Raw genomic sequence first — 15,592 nt, 5'->3', positions numbered from 1 at the left:
GGAATTACTGACAGGGTGAGAGATCAAATATGATCATAGGGTAAAATATTCTCTATTTAACCAAGAGCTAACCATGTGCTACCAACCCGATTAAAAATAATTTTTAGATAAAATGGGATATATATGAAATAGTATGTTATATGTTACTGAGAAAGCATTTTAAAAAGCTCCAACCTTGCTTTCAAACTTACAATACTTGTACTCACCAATTCAGAGACCATTATTGGCCACAATGAAGTCAAATGTTGAGGAGATATTCTTAGCAGCAAAACTCTGAAAAAAAGAAACATCTGAGCAGCAACTATGGATGTCTGTCCAACTCTGAGATTGTCTGTCAGGCGTTCTAAGGAAAGAAGATTTTAAAGATGTCACACAAATACGCAGTTTGAGGGTTCTTATCAAAGAAAAATAAAATTGTGACTGTTCTGACATTCTGGTAACAACTCAGTGTAAGGAATGAGTGTTACAGGCCAGGCTCAGTGGCTCGCGCCTGTAATCCCAGCACTTTGGGAGGCCGAAGCAGGCAGATAACAAGGTAAGGAGATCGAGACCAGCCTGGCCAATATGGTGAAACCCCGTCTCTACTAAAAATACAAAAATTAGTCGGGCATGGTGGTGGGTACCTGTAGTACCAGCTACTTGGGAGGGTGAGGCAGGAGAATCGCTTTAACCTGGGAGGTCGAGGTTGCAGTGAGCCGAGATCACACCACTGCACTCCAGCCGGGGTGACAGAGCGAGACTCCATTTCAAAAAACAAAAGAATGTTGGTGATGCTTTTGTGCAACTAGTCTACCGCAGCCCTCTTCTTTGTGAAATACAGCAGTTCATGGCTCTTGCCAAACCTCAAAGGAAATGATTCCCGTGGGCTGTCCCCCTGCCATAGCTGAGTAGAAAGACATGAACATCTGTCACCAGAAATCCACTGGATGACCAACGGCCACTTGAATGTTCTTTTAAGAATATGAATGAGGAGACGCAGAAACCAAGCAGCCCATGGTGAGGGATGGATTTACACAATCATATGGACTGGCTGGCAGACAACACCGTATTTTGGGGGTGGTAGGTGGACAGTGGAGCAAGTAAATATAATAGATTTATTCAGTAAGGTTTAACCTTGATGGCCATGACAAAAACTTTAATTCCTATGGAGGGAAAAGTGTTTCAAATAACACTCTAGCCCCTAACACTTCCCTGCTTCTCCCCTGAAATGGTTGTTTATAGAATGAGACTTTTTTTTTTCTTTCATAGCTTAAGGTTTCCTAGGAATGTAACAAATTGCTACAGCAAACAGCTAAATGGTAGGCATGCTAGCTACGATCAGTTGTAGTACATTAGAACATTAGTATATTAGTAATAAACTTTTTTTTTTTGAGATGGAGTCTCACTGTGTTGCCCAGACTACAGGGCAGCGGAGCAGTCTCCGCTCACTGCAACCTCCGCCTCCCGGGTTTAAGCAATTATCCTGCCTCAGCATCCACAGTAGTTGGGATTACAGGTGTCTGTCACTACGCCCGGCTAATTTTTTGTATTTTTAGTAGAGACAGGGTTTCACCATGTTGGCCAGGCTGGTCTTGAACTCCTGACTTCAGATGATCCACCTGCCTCAGACTCCCAAAGTGCTGGGATTACAGGCGTGAGCTGCTATGCTCGGTCAGTTTTTTTTTTTTTTTTTCCTTCTTTTTTCTTTTTTTTTTGTTTTTTTTTTGAGATGGAATCTTGCTTTGTCACTCATGCTGGAGTACAGTGGTGCGATCTCAGCTCACTGCAGCCTCTGCCTCCTGGGTTCAAACGATTCTCATGCTTCAGCCTCCCGAGTAGCTGGGATTATAGGCGCCTGCCACCACACCCAGCTAATTTTTGGTATTTTCAGTAGAGATGGGGTTTCACCATGTTGGCCACGCTGGTCTCGAACTCCTGACCTCAGATGATCTGCCCTCCTTGGCTTCCCAAAGTGCTGGGATTACAGGCACGAGCCACCGTGCCTGCCTTTGACCTTTCTTTTTTGTGGTAAGAGCACCTAAAATCTATTCTCTTGGCAAATTCCCAGTACACATGCAGTGTTATTAATGACAGTCCTCATGTTGTACATGCCTTCTCTAGACTTACTGATCCTATATAATTGCACCTTCGTACCCTTTCACCTACACCTTCCCAGCCGCCGAAGACATGAGACTGCTGTCACTCGGAGCCGAGATGTACAGAGCTGCTCAGCTCCCACCCATGCACCATCTCCTCCTCTGCTACTTGATGGTGCGACAGTGTCCGGGGAAAAGGACCCCAAACGGTATTCCAGGAGAGAAGCGTTAGAAATTCTCCACTCCTGCTTCTCTCTCTCTCTTTTTTTTTTTTTTTGAGATGGAGTCTCCCTCACTCTGTCACCCAGGCTGGAGTGCAGTGGCGTGATCTCGGTTCATTGCACCCTCCACCTCCAGGGTACAAGCAATTCTCCTGCCTCAGCCTCCTGAGTAGCTGGGATTACAGACACCTGCCACCATGCTTGGCTAATTTCTTGTATTTTTAGTAGAGGTGGGGCTTCACCATGTTGGCCAGGCTGGTCTTGAACTCCTGACCTCAAGGTGGGCCGAGGCCTCCCAAGGTGCTGGGATTACAGCAAGGTGCTGGGATTACAGGCCACTGTGCCCAGCCTCCTGCCTCTTTTAATTGGGCCCAGACTATTTACTATGGGACACATCTTGGGAGCTTCTGGATCCATCTACCTCTGAGGCAGATGTGGGCATCATCCCTCCACAGGGCATCTCCAGGCAAGTTCAGTGTCCTCCAGCTCTGCCAGAGGACACTCTGAGTGCCATCAACCTGGGACTCAGTGGGGCTGGGCCTACCAATTGACGTCCTGGGGACAACAACATGTAGGAAAGTGCTCTGTAAACTGTCAGTTCATCAAAAATGAAAATGGGGCAAAAGGCTTATTTTTTTTAAAATTTAAAATTTTTTTTAAATTTTAAAAATATTTTTTAAAACATGTAGTATTTTTAGAAATACAGCACTTGAGCTATCCAAAATGAAGCTCAAGTGCTGTATTGAGCTTCATATTGAGAAGAATTTATTTAGAAATTCTTCTTTCCCAGCCAGGCACGGTGGCTCACGCCTGTAATCCCAGCACTTTGGGAGGTCGAGGCAGGTGGATCACTTGAGGTCAGGAGTTCGAGACCAGCCTGGCCATCATGGTGAAACACTGTCTCTACTAAAAATACAAAAATAAGCTGGGCATGGCGGCGGATGCCTGTCATCCCAGCTACTGGGAGGCTGAGGCAGGAGAATCACTAGAACCTAGGAAGCGGAAGTTGCAGTGAGACAAGATTGTGCCACTGCACTCCAGCCTGGGCAATGGAGTCAGACTCTGTTCCCCCATCCCAAAAAAAAAAAAAATTTCTCTTTCCCAAGAGCTCAAAACCTACCTCTGTTTTAAGTCAGCATTCTGCTGACATTATATATATGAATACACAATATAAGTAAGTATATGTTATATAGTATAATATTTAATATTACTATTTATGGAATTAGTTATTAGTTATTACAATCATGTCAATATAATACAAATACAATAATTACATGTTATAATGTCATATAATTATATAACATATTATATTATGTAAAACATGTTATATATGCATGTTATATATATATGGTGCGATATATATGTATATTCTATTATATTGCCCTTGCTTGCTCCCTCTCAGAGAAATAATTTCTCAGAATTGCTGGGTGTTTAAACTCTACCATGGTCAAATTCTCCACAGCCCTGTTTGAGCATGACTGTTGTCTACCTTTTTATGTTTTTGGTTCTAGCTTCTATACACCTAATGCTATCTCCTTAGCTATCTGGGCCTCCTCCCAAATTTGAGAGGAGTGTGAGATGGGGTAGAAAGAAGGAACAGGGCTGGGCGCGGTGGCTCATGCGGGTAATCCCAGCACTTTGGGAGGCCAAGGCGGGCGGATCACCTGAGATCAGGAGTTTGAGACCAGCCTGGCCAACATGGGAAAACCCCGTCTCTACTAAAAAAAAAACACAAAAATTAGCCGGGCATGGTGGTGGGTGTCAGTGATCTCAACTACCTGGGAGGCTGAGGCAAGAGAATCACTTGAACCTGGGAGGCTGAGGCAGGCGAATCACTTGAACCTGGGAGGCAGAGGTTGCAATGAGGCGAGATTGCGCCACTGCACTCCAGCCTGGGTGACACAGGGAGACCCTGGCTCAAAACGAAAACAAAAACAAAACAGAATGTCAACTTTGCCACCTGAACATTTTATGAGAAGGAAAAAAACAAAACAACCCTGACAATCACGTACGATACGATGATGTCGGCAATAATAATAACAATTTATTATTATTATTATTTTTGTGTGATGGATTCTCTCTCTCTCGCCCAGGCTGGAGTGCAGTGGCATGATCTCGGCTCAGCGCAACCTCTGCCTACCGGGTTCAAGTGATTCTCCTGCTTCAGCCTCCCCAGTAGCTGGGATTACAGGCGTGAGTCACCACACCAGGCTAATTTTTGTATTTTTAGTAGAGACGGGGTTTCACCACATTGGGCAGGCTGATGTCAAATTCCTGACCTCAAGTGATCCACCCGCCTTGGCCTCTGAAAGTGCTGGGATTACAGGTGTGAGCCACTGTGCCCAGCCAGCAATAAATTAGTTTTGATGCAGTCAAAGAATATAGTGGGGATGAAGAAAAAAAATTGTTAAGGAAAAATTAGATCCTTCTCCAAAATCTTGCCCCTTCCCTGGCCTCAACTGAAGGTGCTGATTAAGGGAATACTATAAACACCAAGTATCTTGACTGCAGGAGGACTCTAGCAAGAGATACTGCTGAGGAAGTATTATTCCTAAACTGTAATCAGACTTTTAAAAACTTAAAATTAAAAATTAATAACACTGTAATTGATTTTATTAAGTATTTAGAGACAGAGTTTTGCTCTTGCTGCCCAGGCTGGAGTGCAGTGGCACAATCTTGGCTCACTGCAACCTTGGTCTCCTGGGTTCAAGTGATTCTCCTGCCTCAGCCTCCCAGGTAGCTGCAATTACAGGTGTGTGCCACCACGCCTGGCTAATTTTGTATTTTTAGTAGAGATAGGGTTTCACCATGTTGGTCAGGCTGGTCTCGAACTCCTGACTTCAAGTCATCCACCCACCTGAGCCTCCCAAAGTGCTGGGATTACAGGCATGAACCACTGTACCTGGCCTATCATTGATTTTAAAATAAAGTTTCAGATTTACCAATATACTTCTGAAGTTCTATAACTCTGCAGAATACTTGTTTTAACACGTGGTAATCATGCCAAAGCACGCAGTAGACCCCCTAGTACTTAATCATCTCAGCCCCTCATGGGTCTATCTGTATGTGGCGGGGTGAGGGCAGGTCAGCTGTTGCTGTGGTTTGAATGTTTGTCCTGTCCAAAATGCCTGCTGAAATTTTATTGTAAATGTAGTATTACTGGGAAGTGCGGCCTTTAAGAGGTGATTAGGCCACATCATGGATGGGATTGGTACTGTAATAAAAGGGCAGGTTCAGCCCCATCTTGCTCTTTTGCCTTTCCACCTTCTGCCATGGGATGTTGCAGCAAGAAGGCCCTTGCCAGATGCCAGCCCTGAATATAGGACTTTTCAGCCTCCAGAACTGTGAGGCAATGAATTTGTTTTTACAAATTCCCCAGTCTCAGGTATTCTGTTATAGCAGCATGAAACAGACTAAGACAGCTGTCTTACCTTGTATCAGTGGAAGGTACAGGTGGTATTGATCAAGTTCTCCACTGAAGACAGCAAAAGCTTGGCGCTTTAACAGCATGGCTTTCTGTTCAAAACTTGAGAATAGTTTCAAAGAACTGCTCTGCATGTCTAGAATAAATACAGCAAATATGTTTTACTTAGTGAGAAAACCACAATTGGAGGTAAGTGACAGGAAATTTATACTAGTGTAATTCTGTATTCCCTGGTGAAAAATAATGATCTTTATTAAGTAAGGACATGAGATTATTGTTCCCATGTATATTTTTAAAAATACTTATTTCTCTTTTTATTTCTTATTTGAGACAGGATCTCATTCTGTTGCCCAGGCTGGAGTGCAGTGGTGGGATCAGCTCATTGCAGCCTTGACCTCCTGGGTTGAAGTGATCCTCCTGCCTCAGTCTCCCAAGTAGATGGGACTACAGGTGTGTGCCACCGTGCCCGGCTTTTTGTAGAGATGGGCTTTCACTATGTTGTCCAGGCTGATCTTGAACCCCTGGGCTCAAATGATCTGCCCACCTCAGCCACTCCAAGTGCTGGGATTACAGGCGTGAGCCACTGTGCCCAGCCAATACTTATTTCTTTAATGATACTTAATGATAGTGCATGAGAAGGGATCTGAGGTGTAGAAAAGTCCTCCTAGTAAATTATGGAAATTACTTTCAGCACAAATGTCAAGATGTGGAGCTAGATGCTTTCAGCAGTATTGCTCCACTACAAAACTATGAAAAAGGTTGTCACGGCGTTCTTGTCAATAAATTGCAACTGGAAAAGACTCATTTATTTAGTTCTGCCATATTATGAACATCACATTACAGTCTTTGTGGCTTAGACAGCACCATAAAAGGTGAGTAGGGTTCGGAAAGACATGATAAACACTGGTTCTATTGGCATTGATCCTATCAAGTGTGAGTTATGCAAAAGTAACACAGAACTTACTCATTAAATCCTTAAACATTGTTTTCTCATGAGTCAAAAGATGGTCAATAATGGACTTCCAACTGGATATTAAAGAAAGCAAAATCAATTAAATTTGCAGTGGATGATAGTTTGATTCAAAACATGAAGAAAATAACATACCCTCTTAAGATATATTAAAAACTGCTTTCTGTGCCAGGTGCAGTGGTTCATGCCTATAATCCCAGCACTTTGGGAGGCCGAGGTGGGTGGATCTCCTGAGGCTGGGAGTTCGAGACCAGCCTGAGCAACATGGAGAAACCCCATCTCTACTAAAAATACAAAAGTAGCAGGGCATGGTGGCGCATGCCTGTAATCCCAGCTATTCGGGAGGCTGAGGCAGGAGAATCGCTTGAGCCTGGGAGGCGGAGGTTGCGGTAAGCCGAGATTGTGCCATTGCACTCTAGCCTGGGCAACAAGAGCGAAACTCCATCTCAAAAACAAACAAACAAACAAACTGCTTTCTGAAAAGAAGTTAGTGATAGAAATAAATAGTTTACATATAAAAGAAAGCTACGCTAAAGCTTTTCATTTATAACCCTAACATAGGGAATGAATAATGACTTTTTCCAGTTTACCACAAAGAAACAAATTGACAAGGCACTCTGGCTTTTTCAAGGGTTATTCTTAAATATGTTCATACAGGATGATATTCACACAGTTGTGTTGATGAAAAGAGTGGGGCAGTGAAGACAAATACCACCCTTAGCTCTTCTTTCCAAATGGGCTACCCCAGCAGAGCAACAAGATCACATGGAGGGAGGTCACAGGGCCACCAGCAGCCCTCTGGGGGTGGCCATGCTTTCATGCCATACAAAAAGGTTCCCAATCTCTACCCTCTATCGCTGAGTCTTCCTGTCATTAATAAAGGAGTAGCTTTCTTTCTTTCTGGTTATTTTCAGACAGGGCCCAGGGTCTTGCGCTGTCACCCAGGATGGAGTGCAGTGGCACAATCACAGCCTACTGCAGCCTCAATCTCCTGGGCTCAAGTGATCCTCCTGCCTCAGGCTTCCATGTAGCTTCCATGTAGCAGCATGCCTGGCTAATTTTTTTCATTTTTTTTTTTTTTTTTGTAGAGATGGGGTTTCACTTTGTTGCCCAGGCTGGTCTCCAAGTCCTGGGCTCAAGCAATCCTCCTGCCTACGCCTCCCCAAATGTTGGATTACAGGTATGAGCCACCATGCCCAGCCCTGAGTGATTTTCTTGATCTCAGGAAAAGGCCCAGGAGCACATCTTGCATCTGAGTCTCATCTGCCTGGCTGCTGCAAGATCTCAGTAAGAACTTGTGGAGTATCAGCCGAGAAGTGGGGTAAAGATACCCCCAGGGTCACCCAGTGGGCTCTACCATCTTAACACTGGCCGATTACAAGACAAAGCAGTATTAGACAGAACAAATATCACTGGAACCCCAGGTTATGCTGTTTATTTATTTGAGATGGAGTTTTACTCTTGTTGCCCAGGCTGGAGTGCAGTGGTGGGATCTTGACTCACTGCAAACTTCACCTCCCAGGTTCAAGCAATTCTCATACCTCAGCCTCCCGAGTAGCTGGGACTACAGGCGTGCGCTGCCACGCCTGGCTAATTTTTGAATTTTTTAGTAGAGACAGGGTTTTGCCATGTTGGCCAGGCTGTTCTGGAACTCCTGGGCTCAGGTGATCCACCCACCTTAGCCTCCCAAAATGCTGGGATTGTAGGTGTGAGCCACCGTGCCCAGCCAAGAAATAACATGCTCTCTGAATTAAGTGAAATTCCTCTTTGTACTTTAAAAGACTTAATCCCTTTCCCATGAACACATGGTCAACATGCGAGCCTGTGACAGGGACGTCCTGTTATCTGGGTTGACGCTATGGCTCTGCTTCTATTTCAGGAATGAGAATTATGTAAACCAAAACACTGTTTCCACCTGATGATCCAGAGCACATTGTTATCAGGACAGCATCTCTTACTGAACACAAGAAGTATCCATCTGAAAGAAAGCAGGGTCGAGAAACAGCTCCAGGACCTCCTTCCGCCAGGCTCGTTTTGTGTAGGCATAGCCACTCAGGGAGCTCAGCAGCTGAGCGCCAGCCCGGAAGCTGGGAGCATTGTAGGCACTGAGTGGGAGTGGGAAGAGAGGAGGGTCAAGGTCAAGGACTGTGCAAGGAAAACCACTTGATTCATTTCTCAAGACATATTTTTCTGCGTATGGGTGGGAAGAAATGGCGACGATGACGTTACCTGTGGTTGCGTAAGTATGGAAAAACATAGTAAAGCAGACGGGAGATTAACGGCACAGCTTTCTCCTTCTCGTCACTTCGATAAACCATGTCCAGGAGGGAAGCCAGTACCTAAAAGAACAAGACCCTAAGAAAACAAACTGGCTGGGCGCAGTGGCTTACACCTGTAATCCCAGCACTTTGGGAGGCTGAGGTGGGCAGATCACTTGAGGTTGGGAGTTTGAGACCAGTCTGGCCAACATGGTGAAACCTCATCTCTACTAAAAATACAAAAATTAGCCAGGTCCTGTGATCCCAGCTACTCAGGAGGCTGAGGCAGGAGAACTGCTTGAACCCAGGAGGCAGAGGTTGCAGTGAGCCGAGATCACGCCACTGCACTCTAGCCTGAGTGCAGGCTCCAGAGCGAGACTCCATCTCAAAAAAAGAAAACAGAAAGAAAAAAAAGGAAAAGAAATCAGAAACCCTTGGAAGCAAGCGACAATAAGAAGTGCAGTCATGGGTGGGTGCGGTGGCTCACCCCTGTAATCCCAGCACTTTGGGAGTCCAAGGTGGGTGGATCACAAGGTCAGGAGATTGAGACCATCCTGGCCAACACAGTGAAACCCCATCTCTACTAAAATACAAAAAATTAGCTGGGTGTGGTGGTGCACACCTGTCGTCCCAGCTACTCAGGAGGCTGAGGCAGGGGAATCACTTGAACCCGGGAGGCGGAGGGTGCAGTGAGCCGAGATTGCGCCACTGCCCTCCAGCCTGGCAACAGAGCAAGACTCTCCACGGTGCAGCTTGAGGCCAATGCTGCCTGATGGACGAGCTCACCTGGGAGGGTGCAGCCCACGCTCACTGGCACCTGAGAATGAACAAATGTCTTTGCAACAACTTGTGACAGCACTCATTTCCATAAAGGATGACAAGTCAGGTGTGTATTTACCTCTGCCAGGAGAGAGAGGGCTTGCACGCTGTACACGGAAGGGGCGGATGAAGACACCATTGCTGAAGCTGCAGCAGCATCTGTGAACAGAAAGAGGCATTTGTGTGTTAAGTATGATGGATGGGTCACCATTTACTGTCCCCAAAAGCACTGCATGAATGTGAGCCATCAGCTCCCACCTTTCATACCAATTGTGTCCATATGACTCAGGTACTCCCGTCTGTTAACATTCAACTTTTATTTATTTATTTATTTATTTATTTTTTTTGAGAAGAGTCTCACCCTGTCGCCCAGGTTGGAGTGCAGTGGTGTGATTTCAGCTCACTGCAGCCTCCACCTCCCAGGTTTAAGCAATTCTCCTGCCTCATCTTCCCGAATAACTGGGACTACAGGCATGTGCCACCATGCCTGGCTAATTTTTGTATTTTTAGTAGAGACGGGGTTTTGCCATGTTGGCCAGGCTGGTCTCGAACTCCTGGCCTCAAGCGATCCTCCCGCTTTGGTCTCCCAAAGGGCTGGGATTACAGGAGTGAGCCACGGCATCGAGCCTACCTTAAATACTTTCTTTTTGTGGTGAGAACACTCAAGATCTCTCTTAAGGAAAAGCCAGAACCACCCGCTGACCAGAAGCACCATCTGCTGACCCGTCTCCACCTACCATACAGGTCCTCCTCAGCATCAGATTCTTCTAGAGAGGCCTGAGGTTGGGCCTTCACTTCCAGATTTCTGCTTAGCCAGCTGGTTTGCTCCAAGGAAGAGCCGGCAATGTTCCCCACAGCTTCTAGGATTTTCTGAGTGATTTCCTGAGAAGAATCAGGAGGACGGGGAAAGGAAGTTAATTAAGGAAAAGAATGTTAACTGCCTAAAACAGCACTGTCCAATAGAAATAAAATGCAGGCAACTGTGAGCATATATGTAACATTAAGCTTTCTAGGAGCCACATTAAAGGTAAAAATAAACAGTTAAATTAATAATATAGGCTGGGTGTGGTGGCTCATGCCTGTAATCCCAGCACTTTGGGAGGCTGAGGCTGAGGCAGGGGGATCACTTGAGGTCAGGAGTTCGAGACCATCCTGGCCAACATGGTGAAACCCTGAGTCTACCAAAAAAAAATACAAAAATTAGCTGGGCACAATGCCACATGCCTGCAGTCCCACCTACTCGGGAGGCTTAGATAAGAGAATCGCTTGATCCCGGGACGTGGAGGCTGCAGTGAGCCGAGATCATGCCATTGCACTCCAGCCTGGATGACAGAGTGAGAATCCGTTTCAAAAAAAAAAATTAATAATATATTTTATTTAACCCAATATATACAAAATATTATCAACATGCACTCAATATAAAAATTATTAATAGCCTGGGCATGGTGGCTCACGCCTATAATCCCAGCACTTTGGGAGGCTGAGGCGGGCGGATCACCTGAGGTCAGGCGTTTGAGACCAGCCTGACCAACATGGTGAAACCCTGTCTCTAGCAAAAATACAAAATTAGGTGGGTGTGGTGGTGCACGCCTGTAATCCCAACTACTTTGGAGGCCGAGGCAGGAGAATTGCTTGAACCCGGGAGGTGGAGGTTGCAGTGAGCCTAGATCGTGCCATTGCATTCCAGCCTGGGCAACAGGAGCAAAACTTTGTCTCAAAAAGGAAAAACAAAAACTATTAATGAGATTTTGCATTCTCTTTTGTGTGTGCCCTAAGTCTGAAATCCAATGAGTATTTTGCTGTCAGTACATTCAATTCAGACTACCACATTTTTTTTTTGGGGGGGGGGAGGTGGTGGGCAGGACAGGGTCTTTCTCTGTCAACCAGGCTGGAGTGCAGTGGTGCAATCAAGACTTACTGCAGCTGGGCATGGTGGCTCATGCCTGTAATTCCAGCAGTTTGGGAGGTTGAGGCAGGTGGATCACAAGGTCAAGAGATCGAGACCATCATGGCCAACATGGTGAAACCCTGTCTTTACTAAAAATACAAAAATTAGCTAGGCGTGGTGGGGTGTGCCTGTACTCCCAGCTACTTGGGAGGCTGAGGCAGGAGAAATGCTTGAACCTGGTGGCCAAGATAGCACCACCACACTCCAGCCTGGTGACAGAGTGTTGCGCGAAGTCAGGGACCCCGAACAGAGGGACTGGCTGGAGCCGTGGCAGAGGGACATAAATCGTGAAGATTTCATTTTAATATGGACATTTATCAGTTCCCAAATAATACTTGTATAATTTCTTATGCCTGTCTTAATCCTGTTATCTTTGTAAGCTGAGGATGGACGTCTCCTCAGGACCACTGTGATAACTGTGTTAACTGTACAAATTGATTGTAAAACATGTGTTTGAACAATATGAAATCAGTGCACCTTGAAAAAGAACAGAATAGCAGTGATTTTTAGGCAACAAGGGAAGACAACCATAAGGTCTGACTGCCTGCAGAGTCACGCAAAAACAGCTATATTTTTCTTCTTGCAGAGAGCCTATAAATGGATGTACAAGTAGGAGAGATATTGCTAAATTCTTTTCCTAGCAAGGAATATTAATATTAATACCCTGGGAAAGGAATGTGTTCCTGGGGGGAGGTCTATAAACGGCCGCTCTGGGAGTGTCTGCCTTATGCGGTTGAGATAAGGACTGAGATACGCCCTGGTCTCCTGCAGTAGCCTCAGGCTTATTAGGGTGGGGAAAAACTCCACCCTGGTAAATTTGTGGTCAGACCGGTTCTCTGCTTTGGAACCCTGTTTTCTGTTAAGATGTTTATCAAGATAATACATGCAGCGCTGAACATAGACCCTTATCACTAGTTCTGCTTTTGCCCTTTGTCTTGTGACCTTTGTTGGATCCTTATCAGTAGTTCTGCTTTTGCCCTTTGTCCTGTTACCTTAGAAGCATGTGATCTCTGTTAGACCCTTATTAGTAGTTCTGCTTTTTGCCCTTTGGAGCATGTAATCTTTGTACCTACTCCCTGTTCTTACACCCCCTCCCTTTTTGAAACCCTTAATAGGCCAGGCGCGGTGGCTCAAGCCTGTAATCCCAGCACTTTGGGAGGCCGAGACAGGTGGATCATGAGGTCAGGAGATCGAGACCATCCTGGCTAACACGGTGAAACCCCGTCTCTCCTAAAAACTACAAAAAACTAGCCAGGCGAGGTGGCAGGCGCCTGTAGTCCCAGCTACTCGGGAGGCTGAGGCAGGAGAATGACGTGAGCCTGGGAGGCGGAGCTTGCAGTGAGCTGAGATCCGGCCACTGCACTCCAGCCTGGGTGACAGAGCGAGACTCCGTCTCAAAAAAAAAAAAAAAAAAAAAGAAACCCTTAATAAAAACTGGCTGGTTTTGAGGCTCGGGTGGGCATCACAGTCCTACCGATATGTGATGTCACCCCCGGTGGCCCAGCTGTAAAATTCCTCTCTTTATACTGTCTCTATTTATCAGCTGGCCAACACTTATGGAAAACAGAAGAACCTATGTTGAAATACCGGGGGTGGGTTCCCCCAATAACAGAGCAAGACTCCATCTCAAAATATAAAAATAAAAAAGACTGACTGCAGCCTCGACCTCCTGGGCTCAAGCCATCCTCAGGCTCCTGGGTAGCTGGGACTACAGGCGCATGGCACCACATCTGGATAATTTTTAAATTTCTTGTAGAGATGAGGTCTCCCTATGTTGCCCAGACTGTAGACTAGACACACTTCAAGTGCTCAACAGCCATCTGTGGCTAATGGCTACTATACTGGCCAATGTAGGTAAAATATACAGAGATTGCAAGTCATCGCAGCACGTGATGAAAAAGCCATAAATTGTATTCAGTGGATTGGCTTTCTGGTTTATCTAGGACCACGGGTTCTTCCTAGAAATGCATCTTTCAATAATATAACAAGAAATAAAGGTCAATAAGTTAAACTGACTCAGTGGGGTAAAGTGAGGAGTCATCTACTCTCAGGAGTATGATCAGTAAAGAATCTGGTTAGTAGCTAGAGAGACAAACTTGAAGCTGGCTTCTCAGTCAGTGTCATCAAGTGTCACCAGCTAAGAGTGGCTATAATTCTTGACATCTGAGAATGTTATAATCCTGATCTCAACTGTGCCACGAGATTCCCAGTCTCAGCAGTTGTGTTGAGGCGTGAAGCAGGGCACACTTGCCTGCTGGGTGGGTGCACTTGAGGGAACTGGCTAATTGGCTAACTTAGGCAGGGCTGGGTGTGAAGGGCAGAAGGAAAGTCAGGAAAAGGGTTTAGGGGCTTAGAGGAGTTCCTGTAAGGACTGATGAAAGCACTGAATGGATGGGTGTGATATTGTGGAAATGTTTTTGGCCTTTCTCCCCATTTCCCAGCTATAACTCCTAAATTCCTTGGATTCTCCAAAGTAATATGTGTCTTTTTGTATGCTACTGAGATGGCTGTGGCTGTGGATCCCCAGATAACTTCAGCTCCCCAACCTCCAGGAAGGGGAGAGGGGTTAAAGGTTAAATTGATCAGCAATGACCAATGATTTAATCCATCATGCCTATGTAATGAAGCTTCCACAAACTCCAAAGTAACTGGGTTCGAATGAGCTTCTGGATGGCTAAACATGTGGAGGTTCCTAGAGGGTGGTGCCCAAGGAGGGCATGGAAGCTCCGTGCCCCTTCCCACGTCCCTTGCCTAATCATTGATTCATCTGTATCCTTTCTAGTCTCCTTTATAATAAACTGGTCAGCCTGGTGCGGTGACTCATGCCTGTAATCCCAGCACTTTGGGAGGCTGAGGTGGCCAAGTCATAAGGTCAGGAGTTCAAGACCAGCCTGGCCAACATGGCAAAACTCTGTCTCTACTAAAAATACAAAAATTAGCTGGGCATGGTGACAGGCGCCTGTAATCCCAGCTACTCAGGAGGCTGAGGCAGGAGAATCGCTTGAACCTGGGAGGCGGAGGTTGCAGTTAGCTGAGATCGTGCCATTGCACTCCAGCCTCGGCAACAAGACCAAGAGTCCGTCTCAAAATAAATAAATAAATAAATAATAAAAAAACTGTTCAATGTGTTCCCTGAGTTCCATGAGCCACTCCAGCTAATTAACAGAACCCAAGGAGTGAATGGGGGAACTCCAATTTAGAGCTGGTCTGTCAGAAGCACAGATGAAAACACTTGGGGCTTGTGTTTGGCATCTGAAGGGGTGGGGCAGTGTTGTGGGACTGCGCCCTCAACCTGCGGAATCTGAAGATATCTCTAGGTGGAGAATGCCAGAATTGAATGGAATTGGACGACGCCTATCTAGTGTCCACTGCAGAACTACTAGCTTGGTTGCTGGTGGGGAGAAATTCCCACACAGTTTGGTTACGAGGTCACTGAAGTATTCTATGTTATGAGACTGTGGTAGGAAAATCACACTTTGTTTTTTTTCTATATCCTCAGTGGGGAAGAAGTATAGGGTGTGGCTCAAAATAGTAGGAACGAATTAGTGTTGGGGATGCTAGGTGTCATGAGACAGAAAGAAGCAGATGCCACCTGGTCCCCTCAACCAAAATAAGCAGAGAAGAGGCGTGCCAGCTGCAACAACGGAGGGAATGTCTGTGGCCAGAGCCATCTCCAGGCAGGCTGAAGAGAGAGGGGCCTGCTACAGGCAACAGGCCACAAATGCAGGGAGGGCTTAGGTGAGCAAGTGCTGTCCCGGCACCTGGACGGGCAGCATCGGCACTGTAATGACATTTTCTTCTCTGGCTACAAGTCAAGGCCAAAGGAGGAGGCACTGGAATTTTCTAATTATGCTTTACGGTGTTTTTTTTTTTTTGA

The 15,592-nt window shown here is 45.8% G+C and overlaps 1 protein-coding gene across 2 annotated transcripts in view; it reads right to left on the bottom strand.

Annotated features, from left to right (window-relative positions):
* The window catches only part of DOP1B (DOP1 leucine zipper like protein B), a 124,047-nt gene that overhangs the window by 5,181 nt on the left and 103,274 nt on the right, over positions 1–15,592 (bottom strand). The window contains exons 27-33 of one of the 2 annotated variants that reach the window (XR_004052763.1): positions 10,505–10,649; positions 9,847–9,926; positions 8,920–9,029; positions 8,649–8,795; positions 6,685–6,746; positions 5,728–5,856; positions 207–273 (exon numbers count right to left, since the gene is read on the bottom strand). Coding sequence is in view for 1 of the 2 variants with exons in the window: in XM_030915409.1 (XP_030771269.1) it covers positions 207–343; positions 5,728–5,856; positions 6,685–6,746; positions 8,649–8,795; positions 8,920–9,029; positions 9,847–9,926; positions 10,505–10,649 (810 nt within the window). In the remaining variant the exon portion in view is untranslated. Of the gene's footprint in view, positions 1–206; positions 344–5,727; positions 5,857–6,684; positions 6,747–8,648; positions 8,796–8,919; positions 9,030–9,846; positions 9,927–10,504; positions 10,650–15,592 lie in introns of both variants that reach the window. The other variant, XM_030915409.1, reaches the window with a different exon arrangement.

The sequence above is a fragment of the Rhinopithecus roxellana genome, chromosome 13, assembly GCF_007565055.1.
Source record: "Rhinopithecus roxellana isolate Shanxi Qingling chromosome 13, ASM756505v1, whole genome shotgun sequence".
NCBI classification, from domain to species: domain Eukaryota; kingdom Metazoa; phylum Chordata; class Mammalia; order Primates; family Cercopithecidae; genus Rhinopithecus; species Rhinopithecus roxellana.
This window is presented reverse-complemented; position numbering and strand designations above follow the sequence as displayed.